This window comes from Hipposideros armiger, unplaced genomic scaffold (genome assembly GCF_001890085.2).
Source record: "Hipposideros armiger isolate ML-2016 unplaced genomic scaffold, ASM189008v1 scaffold_242, whole genome shotgun sequence".
In the NCBI taxonomy this organism is placed as follows: Eukaryota; Metazoa; Chordata; class Mammalia; order Chiroptera; family Hipposideridae; genus Hipposideros; species Hipposideros armiger.
Window position 1 is genome coordinate 45,534 of NW_017731592.1, and position 15,962 is coordinate 61,495.

At 41.1% G+C, this 15,962-nt stretch overlaps 1 protein-coding gene across 1 annotated transcript in view; it reads right to left on the bottom strand.

Moving 5' to 3' along the window:
* Window positions 1–14,498, bottom strand: part of LOC109389745 (A disintegrin and metalloproteinase with thrombospondin motifs 19-like) — a gene marked incomplete at its 3' end in the record, with an annotated part of 58,157 nt that extends 43,659 nt beyond the window's left edge. Inside the window, exons 1-2 of the mRNA XM_019655548.1 lie at window positions 14,426–14,498; window positions 13,163–13,821 (exon numbers count right to left, since the gene is read on the bottom strand). Of these exons, the coding sequence (XP_019511093.1) occupies window positions 13,163–13,821; window positions 14,426–14,498 (732 nt within the window). The remainder of the gene's footprint in view (window positions 1–13,162; window positions 13,822–14,425) is intronic.
* Between the last annotated feature and the right edge of the window lie 1,464 nt (window positions 14,499–15,962).

The following is a 15,962-nucleotide window of genomic DNA, read 5'->3' on the forward strand; positions in this document are numbered from 1 at the left end:
CCCGGGAAGAGCGCAATGATGGTGCCAACTTGGGCCAGTGAAGCAATGTCCTCCACAACTAGAATGAGGAACAAAAGGACAGCAACTTGTCTGTTCCCCTTCCCCCAATTCCCCAGCGCTGTTCCCATTCCCAATTCCCGAATAAAAATCTTAACAAAAAATAAAAAATTCAGATTTAATATAAGATTTATAGGGGTGAAAATTTGGGTTAATCTTGACCTAGAGTCAACTTAAACAGAAGATTTTTAAGCACAGTAAAAAAAAAAACCAAAAACCTATAAAGCTTTCCTATGCATATCTCCATACATTATTATTCAAATTCAAAGATTTGACTAGAACCATTCAGGTTCATTCCCTGTTACTCCCAGAGCCAAGTTTTCCAGGATAACAGTTACAACTAGACCTTCATAAATGCTCACTTCCTAAAATGACACCAAGTCCACATTTGCTTTCATATCAAATTTCATCAGTTCTAAGATGCTGTCAGTGTTATGAAACACCCCTATGTAAGAGCTACTAAATGTGAAAAGTTATCTATTGGAATTAACTAAATACAGTAATTCTAACCTTTACTGGGCTTCATTATATCATTATTAAATTACTCCTAATAGATTAACTATCTTAATGCCTTTATTTTCCTAACGCTTCCTCAATCACGATTCCTATAGCCTAAACTCAGATTACCAGAGAGAGTATATTGCTTTGGCTTTTAATAAAAGGCACTGTACTGGAATTCTTGGTTCTGTTTGAATAAACACACAAAATAATATGGATATAGGTTTATATTTACAGAATAACTCTGAATATTTACAACTAAAATCTACTTCCTGAAAAGATTGATTTGGATTTTGTTAGTTTGTTTGCATTTATTTGTTTACTTGATTTGAACCCTGACCCTAACAATTCTGGATCCTTTGCAATTCCATATAAACTTTAGGACCAGATTATCAATATCTCCAAAGAGCCTGCTGGGACTTTGTGATGTATGAGACAGTACTTAAGTCTGATACCTGGATTCATGTCCTAATGCTGCCAAGACACTAATTCTCTAACTTCCTGTTTTGTATACCTTACTTGCATACCTCCAAGTGAATGGCTTTACTTGTTTCCACAAATCCTTTATAAATTTTAACTCTTGTCCATTTTAAACATTATAATATGAGCGATCAGTAGCTAATTTTGCTCCTTATTAATCAGTGGGGTGTTCATAAATATCCTCTAATAATTTCTCTAGAGATAGTCATTTTCAAATAGAAAAAAAAAAAAGTTTGTGTATTGTTTAAGATGAAAACGCTCCCAAAATTGATCTTTAAACACAACCCCTTGAAAAGTCCCAGCAGACTCTTTGGAGATACTGATGATCTGATCCTAAAGTTTATATAGAAATGCGAAGGAGCCAGAATAGCTAAAACAGTTTCAAAAAAGGAAACCAAAATTGAAGGACTTAAATGTCCTGCATTTAAAACATATTACAAAATGACAGAAATCAAGACATTATGATACAAATACAAGGATAAACATAGAGATCAAAAGAACACTATTTATAGTTCAAAAGTAAATTCATATCTATGGTAATGAACTTTTGAACTAGCTTTTGAGAAAAGTTCTAGGGCATTTCATGAGGAAAGGATGGTCTTTTCAACAAATGGTACCTGAGAGAAAATTGGAGATACACACACACACACACACACACACACACACACACACACACAGACACACAGTGCCCAAAAAAAGTATACACATTTTAAGAAAGGAAAAAAACTGTATTAAAATTGTAATATTCAATATATACCAATAACAGAAGATGAATACAAGTTATGTGTATACATTTTTGGCACCCTTAGTATCAGATATAGATATAAACATAGATAGGTATACCTATATATATGTATATCTATCTATCTATCTATCTATCTATGCAGAGATTAATTTAGGCCCTATCTCACTTCATACACAAACACTAATGCAAAATGAATCATAGACCTAAATGTAAAAACCAAAATTCTGGAAGAAAACATAGGAGAAAAATCTATGTGACTTTAAGTTAGACAAAACGTTCTTAGATACACCAAAAAGCACATTCCATTTAAGCAAGAAAGATAAACTGGATTTTTTTCAAAGTTTTTTTCTTTTCAAATTGGCTTTACAAGACATCATTAAGAAAATGCACAGAAACTCATAGACTGGAAGAAAACATTAGCAAATCATGTTTGACAAAGAATTTACACCCAGAGTATATAAAGAACTCTAAAAACTACATAACAGACAAAAAATTTAAAATAGGCAAAAGATTTGAATGCACATTCTGCCAAAGATGATATATGAGTGGCTATGAAAAGATGCTCAATTATTCACTAGAGAAACGCAAAGTGAAACCACAATGAGATACCACTGCCCAGATACAAGAATAGTTATAATAAAAAAGATACAACATCAAGTGTTGTTGAGGATGTGGAGAAACTGGAACCCTCACACATTTAAAATGGTGTAGTAATTTGGAAAAGAATTTGTCAGTTTCTTAAATATTAAGCATAAACTTACCATATGACCTAGTAATTCCACTCCTAGTAATTCCAAGAGAAATGAAATATATATCTACACAAAGACTTATACACAAATGTTTATATTAGCATTATTCGTCAGAGCCAAAGAGTGGAAACAATCCAAATGCCCATCAGCTGACGAATGGGTAAACCCAGTGTGGTCTCTCTAAGCAATGGTTGATTACTAAGCAAGGACAAAGAATAAACTACTGATACATGCCACCCCATGGATGAACCTCAAAAACATGATGCTAAATTTAAGAAACCAGACACAAAGGACCAAATTTTATATGATTTCATTTATACAAATTGTAAAGACATCTATAGAAACAGAAAGTAGATTAATGGTTGCCTTGGACTGGGGGTAGGAATCGAGTGACTGCAGCCCTGGGTATGAGGGGTCCTTTGGGATGGTGGAAATGTGTTAAAACTGGATTGTGGTGATGGTCGTACAAGTCTGTAAATGTACTAAAAATCACCGGATTGCACATTTGGGTGAATTTCATGGTATGTAAATCATACCAGAAGAAAGATATTAGAAAAAAAAAAACATTCACAATAGTCTTTTCAATTTGTTACACTGAAAAATCATATATGTGGACTTACACATGAGTCTATCTTACTAATGAAAAATAATTAGGTTCTTCGCAGGAAAGTTTCTACATAGGGACTTTCGTCTTAAGAAAACAAGTCAATATTTTTTAAAACATTATTAATTACAACCACCTCTAATTAGAGAGCTATAGAAACATAGGAACTATCCATGTTAGTAGATAAAATGGTGCACTAAACAATTAAATTTATAAAAAGAGATATTTCCACAATAAGTTACTCAGACATAATACTTTGTTAATTATATTTATACATAATTGTTATTTCCACGATAAATTATTCGAACTTCCTATTTTACTGAAGAGTAGAAAAACATTCATATTGGCCTCAAGGTCCCCTTTATATGATCTCCCAACTAGTTCACATATATAGCCTATTGAATTATCATTTGAAATCCATAAAATCCTTTCTAGCTCAATGGAATCTAAGGGGGTTCCTGGGAGGATGTTAAAGGTTAAGACAGAAGGCATCCAAGCTTATTATAATTGGAGCTGAAAAAGAGCATTAAAATTCATTCGAGACACCTAGGGTAAAAGGTTTGGTGGATGCAAATCGATTCATTAAAGGTCACGAGTTTTTGAGTTTTCAGAGCCAGCAGAGTGACTGTCCTCACATTTTAGCTTGCATAAGAATTACCTTGGATTCTTTTTAAATACATTGCCTACGTTTGAGGCTCAGTCTGGGAATTCTCATTTTACATGGGGAATCCCCAACTCCCTCTACCTCGCTCCCACCGCCATGACTCTGATAAGGTGTGTGCACACACCAGACTTGAAGAAACAGGGCACCAAGATGCATAAGCAAATAACTCACCATGTGGGCTCTCTGCAGAAGATGCTCATATATTTTAGGTGAGGCCAGGCAGAGGTAAGGGGGCTGAAAAAAATCTGAGGCAAAGTATCTTTACGTGCTTGTGAAGAAAAAAATATATTTAGACCTTATTTTTTTCATGGAAGACAACAGGCAAGCAGAAGCTGTTTAATAATGCCAGAACTGGCCTGGGCTCAGCAGCTCCATTCCCTCACCATCTGAGTTCAAGCCTGAAGAGTTAATCATTTGTTGCAGATATATGCACATGAATTATGAAATGAAATCGAGTCTCTCTTGCTAGGAAAGACAAGTCCTAAGCTATCTCATCCCCAAGGGCCTTCCCAGCACCGCCATGCAATAATTATGTTCAAATATCTGGGAGCATTGACATGGCTGAGTTCCCATTTTCTCACTTCTCTCAGTCTAGGGCTTGGCATTAGAATAAAGATGAGATGGAGACAAGATGATGTGTTCACCATGGCTGCACCCTAAATGCACTCTGTATCAGCTTATGGTCCTTACTTGGCTAAGGGGATCTTAAAGCTTCCTTTCAGGAAAGCCCCCAAATCATAATCCAAGAGGGACCACTGGTTCTCCCACTGCCACAAAATATGTCAAGATTATGTCCCTTAACTTCATACACCTCCCATCAATCATAAACCTGGAACTCCTCTGATTATTCTTTATTTTGCAAACAGAAAGCCATAAAACCATCTGGGGTAGAAATGTCATTGCAATTAAGCAAAAAACATTCAATTGTGCATGAGCTCAATAAAAACGTGCTCTGTTTTAGTATTGCATAAAAAATATTTTAAGGCTCCTATAATTTCCTGAATTAAAAAAGTATACTATATTTATGATTCAGTTAATAAACCTCAAAAAATAACATTAATAAATATTATTTAAACAAAAATTTTTCTCACAAAATTGCCCCATGCCTGAATTCTCTCAGCTCACTAAGACATAGACTAATATATGATTAAAGAGTTTATTAACTTCTAATGCACAATGTCACTTATTCCACCAGAGTGCTGATCCTTTTTATTAGAATTCACCATATCATTTCCTTCAATTAGAGGAATGACTTAAACATGCGGTATCTGCATATTGCCCCACTCAGATACAGGTGTCACTGTCAGCAGGACCATGATCACCTGTGTCATTCTAAGTTTTAAACTAAAAAACCACAGGCTGCCTTTTTAAGTTAATAAGGAGACACTGAACACTTTACTAAATCAAAGATCCATGATGAACACAGCGAGGACAAGAAGCTGAGGCAAAGAAACGGTTCCTGGAAGACTGTAAATACTTTGAAGCAAGGAACCATTTCGTTTATCTTTTGTTCTCTGGGCATTCAGCACAATACACAGATGTAACTAGCCCACTACTGATGAATATTTAGTGTTCTGCTCTTGAAAACAGCTGCAACAAACAGGTTCATACATAAATCTTTTACACGTATATGAATATTCCTGTAATGTTGATACCTACAAGCAGGGTTGCTAAAAAGAAGGGAAAGCACATTTAAATATATACCATATAAAACGCTCTACCAATTTATTCTCCTATAATGTATATGATTCAGTGTTCCCCAAGCATGCCCACTGGGTATTATAAATCTGCATAATTTGTGCCAATATTATGAACAAAAATGTTTGAGAAATTTTTCTTTTCCTAGCTTACCAGTAAATTCGAAAAATATTGTGAATGTTTATTTGATACTTGTATTTCCTTTTAAGCATATCCATTAAAAAGTTAACAGTGGTTATCTATGGCTGGTAGGATTACAGATACCTTATTTGACATGTTTTCTAAACTTTCTATACTCAGCATGTATTATTTTGTTATTAACATTTATCATTTTAAAATGCTAATATAAAAAGAGCTCTGGAATTAGAAATGAAAAAGATGAAAAACCTAATAAAATAATGAGTAGAAGATATGAACAGAAGGTTTACAGGAAATAAGAATAAAAATATGAAAAGATTTCAGCCTCATCATAATACAAAAAAATGTAAATTAAAACTACATTGAGATAACATTTTTTTGCCTATTAGATTGTACGAAGATCAAAATTTTTAATAACACCCATATTGGTAACAGCATAGGAGAAAGACGCATTCTTATATTCGGCGGGCCTGAGAGTATAAAGAAGCCACCCCTTTATGTTGTGAATCAGGCAATATCGCCTCAAATTACCAATACACGTGCCCTTGGATGCAGATATTCATTACATAGGCAAAACGGCATATCTACAGAGTCCTATTTATTTAGCACTGTTCATAATAGGAAAATATTGGAGTCAAATGTACATCAATACCAAACTGATTACATAGATTATGGCACATACTTGCAAATAAAACGGGACTACCAAAACAGAAAGGGGAACCTTTTCATGTACTCATACGTGATAATCTCATGTGTAAATCGTGTTGGTTTAAAAAGCTACAAATTTATACATATTTATCTGTTTATGCATCAACTAGCTCTAGATCAAACACTAGAAACTACTAACCTGCCTACCTCTAGGAAGGAACACTGAGTAATAACCGGGGAACTGGAACGGGTGTTGGAGGAAGACTTTTCATTGCGCAACTTTTTGGCGGTTTTCTGTGGTAAGATTTGAATGCTTATAATTTTGAAAATGATTTGAATTTGCCTGTAGGTTTAAATGGTAGTTTGCCTGAGTTCAGGATTGAAAATCATGTTGCCTCAGAACTTTGAAGTTATCAACTCATAATCCTCCAGTGTCCAGTATGACTGATTCCATCGCTAATGTCATTCTGACCCTCATTCCATTGTAGAAAAATCTCTCCTTTATCAAACTTGTAGAATTTTCTCTTTATCTTTGATTTTCTAATATTCTGCCACAACGTGTCTGGGTTTGGTTCTCTCTTTACTTATGTGACTCAGAGTTTGAAGATTGGTCCTTCTGTCTAAAGGTATGTGTCTTCCTTTATCTCTGGCAAATCTGATTCTGATACAAAGAAAGTTCTCTTAACCTCTGCCTAATGAACAATGGTTATAGCAGTCAATGCAATTCATATCACTGAATTAAATAACAGTACACACCATTCAGGAAATATGACCACTGCATGCTGAATGCTCACAGCTAGTAGATTCCGCCCTTGTCTTACTGTGCTCAATGATTTCCACCAGTAGGTTGGCATGTTTAACAAGAATCAGCTGTATTTGTTTGAGCACATGTAGGCACATTTAGTAATTCATAATTTAATCAAACACTAAACTTTACAGCCAGTGAACTATGAATGCAAAAGATGTCTTTGTTTCCATGATGATTTTGGAAATTCTCACACACACACACACACACACACACACACACACACACACACACACAAGCTCTAAACTCATTTGGGATAAAAAATTCAAAAAACAAAACTTTTTAAAACACTTATTCATAAAGATATATATACCCTATGTTCACTGCAACATTATTCACAATAGCCAAGACATGGAAACAACCTAAGTGTCCTTTGATGGATGACTGGATAAAGAAGATGTGAGATAGATAGATAGATAGATAGATAGATAGATAGATAGATAGATAGATAGATGGAATATTACTTGGCCATAAGAAAATATGAAATATTGCCATTTACAACAACATGGATGGATCTTGAGAGTATTATGCTATGTGAAATAAGTCAGACAGATGAGGACAAGAACTATATGCTATCACTCATATGTGGGACATAAAACAAAAGGCAACAAACGAACAAACAAAACAAACAAAAAACAAACTCATAGATAGAAACAAGAGAATGGTGTTAACAGAGGGACAGGGGATGAGGGGAGACGAAGAGGGTAAAGGGGGTCAAATGTATGACCAGGCTTTGAGTGGTGAGCACACATTATAGAATACAGATGTCATATTATAAAGTCATCCACCTGAAATGTATATAATGTTATTAACCAATGTTACCCTAATAAATTTAATAAAAAATACATGGAAGAAAAGACTTGAAAAATTTTAAAGTCCAGGATTCTGCACATAAATTGTCTTTAATTTTTATTCCAAATACAGAAACCTATATTGGAAATTGGTTTGGGTGCAAGGCTCGTATGGAACACCAGTTCTCTGACCTACACTCAAAGGAGATAGTAGTATCTGGCCTTATATCCAAAGGTCGGCTAATGAATGTATAGTTTGGTGATTTACATGAGAATCCAATGTTTAGGTACATTGCATGCATTTTTAAAACTCTATATAATATTAATAACTTATTTTAAATATTAACTCCTATTAGAAAAATTTGGACCATCTTGATTTATGATTGATGGCTGACAACTTTTCTTTCAATTTTGCATCCATTTGTCCTTTATATTGGGTTATCGGAAAAGTCATGACATATTTTTTCTATGTTTTTCGTTGCAAAAATGCGTCATGACTTTCAGAACAATATTATGTTCTGGGATAATTTCTGGGTTTGATCTATATCACAAATTTACTCATCAGTTCATCTATGAAGTTTTTAATTCTAATGATCAAAAATTTTAGTTCCATTGTATCTAATCATTTTTTTCTGAATAGAAGCTATTCCTGGTTTTTTTTTCCATGAATATATATCCATTCTTATTCTTCTGCTAAAATATTCAATTTATTGTATTAATTCTGTTGCTTCATCTTAACTAACCAGAGTTTGATGACTCTCTTTTATATGGTTCATTTTCTTAAAAGATATTCTTGGGTGTCAGCTCATCTCTTTTTGGTTTCCCTGCTCGCCTATCTGTTGACGAGTTCAGGTACCCAGCTCTCCTCCAGTTATTTGGAGAGACAGGTAGGAGCTTCTACTGGGAGCAAGAAGCCAATCATTCACCTGCCCTCTGGTGTCACCAACATCCCCCGGAAAGCTCTGTCTCCATTCTCTCTGCTCTTGCCTAGGGACACCCATTTGGCCTCCACTGGCTGGCATAACTGGATCTGAGAGAAAGCCAATGACCCTATTGTTCTGGGCCCCCCTCTGCCCACTGCATCCTCTTTCTCTGTGTGTGCAGCAGCTCCTCTGGCACAGCTCCCACCATTCACAGATGTTTTCTAAGGTCCATATATGTTTTCCATTAATCCAATCCAAACTGTTTGCAGTCTTTCAGGAGATAATCAAAATGTCTGATGCACTGATGGCATTCTTTTATAATACTGCTTGAGATTTATTTAGAATACATTTGCTGTCATTCCTAAGATTTGGCTCGAATGGAGAAGGTAGATGTGCGAGGTTAGTCTGCAATCTTACTTTTTCCATTTGGATGTTGAGACCCCTTCTACCCCAGCCCTTCTCATTACGCAGTACCCTGCCCCCGCCCCCTGCGCTGACACCTTCCCCTCCTGCTTTTGTATTGTTCCTTGGTAAAGTGCCTTGTCCAAAATGGATACCCCCAAATATTTAAGTGTTCAACACTTGCCATGGCATCAAATACTTTAATTAAGGGAGTGAATTGCAAAAAAGAAAATGAATTTATATAAAGCTGCAGACTATGGATCAAGAGCTAATCAAAACAACTACTAGAAAACTCTTAAATTTAACTAGTTTTAAGAGTTTCTCTTTATCACCCTGGAAAAGTAACCTAAATATTACTGATAACCATTCAACAGTCCATCTAAGCAAGGTATGTGCTGATATCGTTTACGTTGGCCCAGTGTGTGAGTATGAGTGTGTGTGTGTGTGTGTGTGTGTGTGTGTGTAAGTATTGTGTTAATTTTGAGCAACCATAATTGCTGCACTCTTCCATGGAATTTAATTTGTTGCTTTTTGTATTTTAATTTTTTACAGATTATTTCAAACATAATAAAGTGCTACGTGTATTGTATTTTATTCAATGATTTTTACTGAATGCCTATTAAAAAGTAGATATCTTACAATATTGTGGAAATGAAATGAGATGAACAAGGTAGTACCATCGTGGCACGTAGGGCATGCCTACATTTGTACATATCTCAAACTACTATATTTCCCTGCTTACATTTGTGATTAGTGGGCCAGGCTGGGAACTCCTTGAAATCTATCATGGCTTCTTCATCTTCTTTTTGTATTCTGTGTATCTGCACAATGCCTTGCTCAAATGAATTGTTCAATAAATGTTTAATTGCTTAGTATTATGATATTTTTGTGCCTGTTAGAGTGAATATAAGATTATTATTCAATATTAGAGGCAAATAAGGAGAAACAGAAATAGTAAGAACACTTCATAAATCAATTGCTAAATATATAATACAATTTGTACATTTTATAAATAGGGGAAATGAGACTCAGAAAGATTAAGTACTTTGAAAAGGCAGCCCCTGACCGTGTACCCAAAATCTCCATTCTAGCACTTTTCCCTTCACAGCACAAGTTAGATTGAAATCTGAAAAATGAAGTGGCCAATCTCATAAATGTTCACCACTTTGCAGTACTGGATAGCTGACTACCTACTTCCTTTGGAAGACAATTTCAAGTCCTTTCAAATATATAACACTCCAAAAGGTGTTGAGGAGTTTAGGCACCAGTAGGCATAATAGCTATTGAGAGAGGGCAAAGGACAACTGAGGATCGGAAAGCTGGTACTAAGAAGAAACTGTTGAGAATGAAAGGCAGTTGCGTTTATACATAATTCACCTTCATATAAAGACACCATGATTCCTCACATTAGAATTACAGGATCACAGAATTCTGGAAATACAGAGGAGCAAAAGCGTAGTCCCGTGATAATCAACAGCCAGAAAACAGCCCGTGCTCTAGCATCCAAGGCTTTGGAGGTCTGATCTCACCAGGTACTTCAGGATCACTTCCCCTTATTGCACCATCTGGCCTAGTCACGGGAATTTTTTTTTTTTCACTCTAAAATTCCACATCTCCACTCAGGCTCTTCCCCCTATCTAAAACACTCTTCAGCCCTTTCCTGCCAAGAGATAGCCTCCCCATGCTTCCACATCCAATTAAACTCTGTCTGCTTTGTGAAGCTTTCTCCAACTCCCCAAGCAGGACTTTACCTCAAGCATAACGTTGAATTCATCATGTCAGTATGTCACTGTTTCATGACGACCTATGTCACGTCTCCTTGTATATGATATCCTTTTCCTAATCGATGAGCCCCTCACACAGGACCAAGAATACATTTAACATCCAATAGGATTTTACTTCTACCATCCAACTGTTAACTACATCATCCAATTCTCTCCTTTCACTTAAGAAAACTGAAGCCCAGGGAAGTAAGGGACCTGTCAATCATCAGGGAACAAGCCAATGCTAGAATTCAGATAACAGATTACGGCCTCTCTTTCCTATCCCACCCTCAGGGAAAAGGGCTGGCATGGGAGAGCCTGGAGTAACAAACCCACCCCTCCTGGCTATCTGCCTAACTTTTTACTCAAAGTTTGACTGCTATACTGTATTGCTGGCAACGTCAGCTTTCCTCAATAACAAAGACTTCCCAGTTCAGAACATATACATATGTGGCAAATAGGAAAAGTGAGTAGAAGTCCAACATGATAAACAGGGAGGTATGTCAAACTTCTATTCAGTCTATGAAAAACCTACTCATAATTCTAACTTTGCTTCCTTAAGTATGGAGAGAAGGCATAGCTCATTTGGAAAATGTGACCAAAAGCCCACATTTCAACACAGTGAAATGCTTTATCCCCTATTCCTTCCACCACACCAAGAACTTTCTATATGTAATTACTTAATTCCCAGCCAAAAACTAGTGGACAATGAAATCCCCACAAAAAGTTTCCCCCGGTGAAGTGTTCAAACATCAGTTCCACAAAAAACATTTTAAAAAGCTTTTCATGTGATTTTTCCATGCCAATTCTTTTCACTCATGGCTAAAAATGTCCATATTTGAATATTCATCATTATGAGCATCTGGTAAAATCTAGCCCTGTCCAGCAATTTACATCATTTGACTATGGGACCTTAGGAGAGCATAGGTAAAAATTTCCAGTTTCATTTTGTTCGGATTTTTAACCATCTTTTGACATTTCATGGCTTTGGATAGCTTTGATTGTGCTGCTATTTTCTGCTATAAATAAGGAAAATGAGATCCAGAAAGATTAAGTACTTTGAAAAGGATTAAATAATTACTATTAGATTTTTCTCCAATTAGGCAGGTTGCTTTCAGACAAGTCCTTGTGGATTTCATTAACAGCTCACTAGGAACAACAAAATGAAGCCACAAATCACACGGGTGTTTTCAATATTTTGTAGATTTTGCCTGAAACCAATAGCAAAGTCCATGGTGGCGATGGCTGCACAACAATGTGAATGTACCTAATGCCACTGAAGTGGGCCTCTAAAAATGGTTAAAACGGTAACTTTTATGCTAGGTATACTTTACCACAAAGTAAAGGCCAACTTACAGGAGGTAACAATTATCCCAAACCCTGCGTCAAGACAGAAGAGAAAAAATTCGAAGGATAATCTCTACTGTTCACAAAGAGCAAATGGCTTTTTCCCTCCAGTTCCACAGGCCTGTTAGCAAGGCTTTCACGCTTGTTACTTTCCTCCATGGAGTGGAGAGAAGAAAAGGAACTATTGCCAAATAAAATGTAAACCTTAGAAAAGAAAATGTTAAATCCTGGAACCATAACCCTTTGAAAACTGACGGGATCTCATGTCACCCATGAGTCCACAGCTCCCGGGCTTTCCGTTGGTACAGCTCAGCTCCGGCCCCTCACCGCTGTGCTGGTGGATGGGTTTAGATTCTAGACCGTTGTCAGAACGTAATTTAGGGGGCTGTTCTGACAACTTTGAAGCAGGACATGAAAAAAGCTCTAAGATAATAGATGAGGAACTGGGGGTGAGGGACACACGCCGAGGAAATTCGGCAGTGAGCAGATTGGTTGTCTTCCAGTCTCTTGAAAGACGCCACGTGGTGGGCTTACTTTGGAAAACAGAAAGAAGGAACACCAGGGAGAAGAGTTCCAAGGAGACAGTTTCCTATAGTATTCGAAGAAGCGTATAAACATCTGGAAAGGAGCAGGCTACTAACTCTTCCAACGCGTCTTCAGATTCACTAAGTGCCCTGGATGTGTTGTTCCCTGGGAGGTAAGCGCTGTGGATTTCTGGGTGGCGCAGACCAGGGTGAAGTTCAGGGCGAGCACTTTGGAAGGGAATGAGGTGCATGCAAATCAGCCTGGCCTATGGGGGGCGAGGGAGGAGTGGCTGGGGGGAGTGGAGAGCGGGAAGGAGGGCGCTTACCAGGCCACCTCCACAGGTGCTGAAAGAGGCCAGTGAGCCCGGGTGCCGCAGCACCGCTCCGGTGTAGAAGCAGGCGGCGTCGGGCGGCGCGGGTGGGCGCGGGGCTGCTGCTGCCCGCGTGGGGCCGGGGCCCGGACTCGGTCGCTGTTCCACCGCGAAGCGCGGTGCCAGGAAGCGGCCGTCTCTCCGGAGCAGCAGGTAGAGGTCCCGGGAGAAGGCCGGAATCCGCAGCAGCACCTCGTCGCCTTCCGGCTCGGCTTGCTGGGCCGGGGGCGGAGACGGGGGCGGCTGTGGGGGTGGCGGAGGCTGCCACGAGGCCGGGGCGCCTGGGGACAGGGCGGCAGCCCCACCGGATCCCCGCGGCAGCTCCTGAGACTCGAGCTCCTCATCCTCCTCGCCCCCTGGAGGCGGTGGGGGCCGGGGCCGGGGCTCAGACGGGCCCTCGGCGGGCTCCTCGAGCGGCGCCGGGGCCACAGAGCGCACCTCGCGGGAACTGCCGGCTGCCTGCGCCCGGGCGCCTCCGCCGCCGCCGCCAACGCCGCGCACCCAGCCTGAGTCGGCGCTGCCCCCGCTGCCGCCAGCCGCGTCCACCGGCTCCCGGCGCCAGAGTGCAGGAAACACGACTTCCCACTCCTCGCGGTCGGGGGCGAACTGCAGCCCTGCGGGCGGGGCAGACAGAGAAGTGCGGGGCTGAAAGTGCACAAGCATGCCCAGGCTCACACTCGTCCGGCCCCAGGGCTCCAGCGTTACGGCGTCAGAGACCACCCGTCTAGCCCCTGAAAGTCCTGCAACCCCTGAAGCCTGGCGATCAGATTACAGACCCCAGCATTTTCAAAATAAAAGTGCGATTATGTGGGGGGGGAGGGGAGAGGGAGTGAGGCAGTCAAGTCTGGTGACAGTACTTGGTTGTTGAAAGGTGCAAAGACGCGAACACAATTAAATGATTTTCATAAGTACATGCCAGAGCAGAGCTATCCATTTATGTGCTTCCCAGTTCTCCTCCAGGTGTTGTAAACGCACCTTTGCAAACATCATTGCTCTCAGAGAGGAGCTAATCCTTTCGGGATCGTTAAAAAGAGGCCTGGAGAACAGCTCTGGACTGGTGAGCGTGGCCCCCTCCTCCTCACCCACACGCTCGTTTCCTTGCTGCCCACTGAGCCCTGCTCGCCGCGCACAGGCTGCACTAGCCCTGCCAACCCGTGCGTTCCCGTTCTCTCTGCTGGGGACTTTGGAAAGCAAGCCGCAAGACCCGGCAGCACTTACCTGAAACGGTCCCATGCGACAAGACCCCTAGCTGGTAAAGGAGGCAGCAGCAGCAGAGGTGAGCCAGGCGCATCTCGCAGCTCTTCCGCAGCCCGCGCCCCCGCGGCTCCCTGTCCTGCGCGCGCCTCCCTGCGCGATCCACCGCGGGCGCCGCCGCCTCCCCGGAGCGCAAGGAGGCCGGGCGGCGAGTTTGCCCAGGCCCTTTGTCTGCCGCGGGGGGGGAAGGGGGGCGGGGGGCTGCTGTATGACTCCGAGAGGCTGCCTGAGTACAGGGGGTGGGGTGGGGGGAGGAGCGGGGGCAGGCACCGCAGCGCTCCGGCTCCCTGGCGAATTAGGTGATGAGTCTATTTTCTGTGTTCTGGATGTTGCAGAAGTTTCCGGAGCCCCACAGGACCGACCCACAGCCAGCCGAGAGCCGGCAGGCGCAAGGCGGGTACAGCGCTGCCTGGAGACTCGGGGAGGACTGCCCCGCGCGGGCAGGAGAGCCGTGGTGTGCCAGCCGAGGCTAGCCGCCTGCACCCGCGCCGAACTGCCCGGGGCTAGTGCCGCAGCCCCAGCAAACTGGTGTGCCAATCTCCACACACGCCTGGGGACCGAAATGCTGCAGGCTCTTACCCGCAGGGTGTGGGAGGGAATTGGGGGGGGGGGAAATGAGAGGAGACACGACTCGCAAGGTGGGGTGTGGAGGAGAAAAGATGCAAACAGATCTGATAAGAAAGAGAACCAAGGGGTGCCCGCCAAGAGTTACTTTGCGGGACAAAGGTCCCGGAACACCACACACGTGCTCACACTCCTGGTTGGGATGGGGTGGGGACCCAAATTTCCTCACCTGGCTCCTGATTGGCTACTCTGGGAGCCGAATTTGCATCCTAACACAGCACCCACTAATCCACCCCCACGGAGGTGTGTGCAGGTAAAAGTGCCTCCCCCTTTCCACCCCACCCCCTTACTCAGGCTCCTCCTTTGGTCGGGTTCCCTCCTCCCCACCCCATCGCACATCACACAAAGCAAACTTCATGCAGACGTTAGTACAAAGCTGCAGCCCCATTTACCAAAGACCTTTGATTTTTCTTCCCATCTTTGTCTATAGGAATTTTCTAAGCCTGGAGATAATGCAATTCGTCATGGAGTGTACTTCAAAGGTTCCCAGGACAGTAGACACCCTGACATTTCTGATCCCCTTATCCCACCTTATCTTTCTTGCTTCCCATTCATCGGGTGCTATCAATTTCCCCCTCCTCCCTCTCTCTCCCCCTCTCTCCTCTCTCTCTCTCTCTCTGATCTCTCTCTCTCTCTCTCTCTCTCTCTCTCTCGATCCCCTTATCCCACCTTATCTTTCTTGCTTCCCATTCATCGGTGCTATCAATTTCCCCCTCCTCCCTCTCTCTCCCCCTCTCTCCTCCATCTCTCTCTCTCTCTCTCTCTCTCTCTCTCTCTCTCTGTCTCTCTCTCTCTCTCTCCTCCATCTCTCTCTGTTTCTTGGTCCTTGTCATCTTTTTTGATCTGCTCAGTCTCTACCTGTCCTCAGTCAATACCC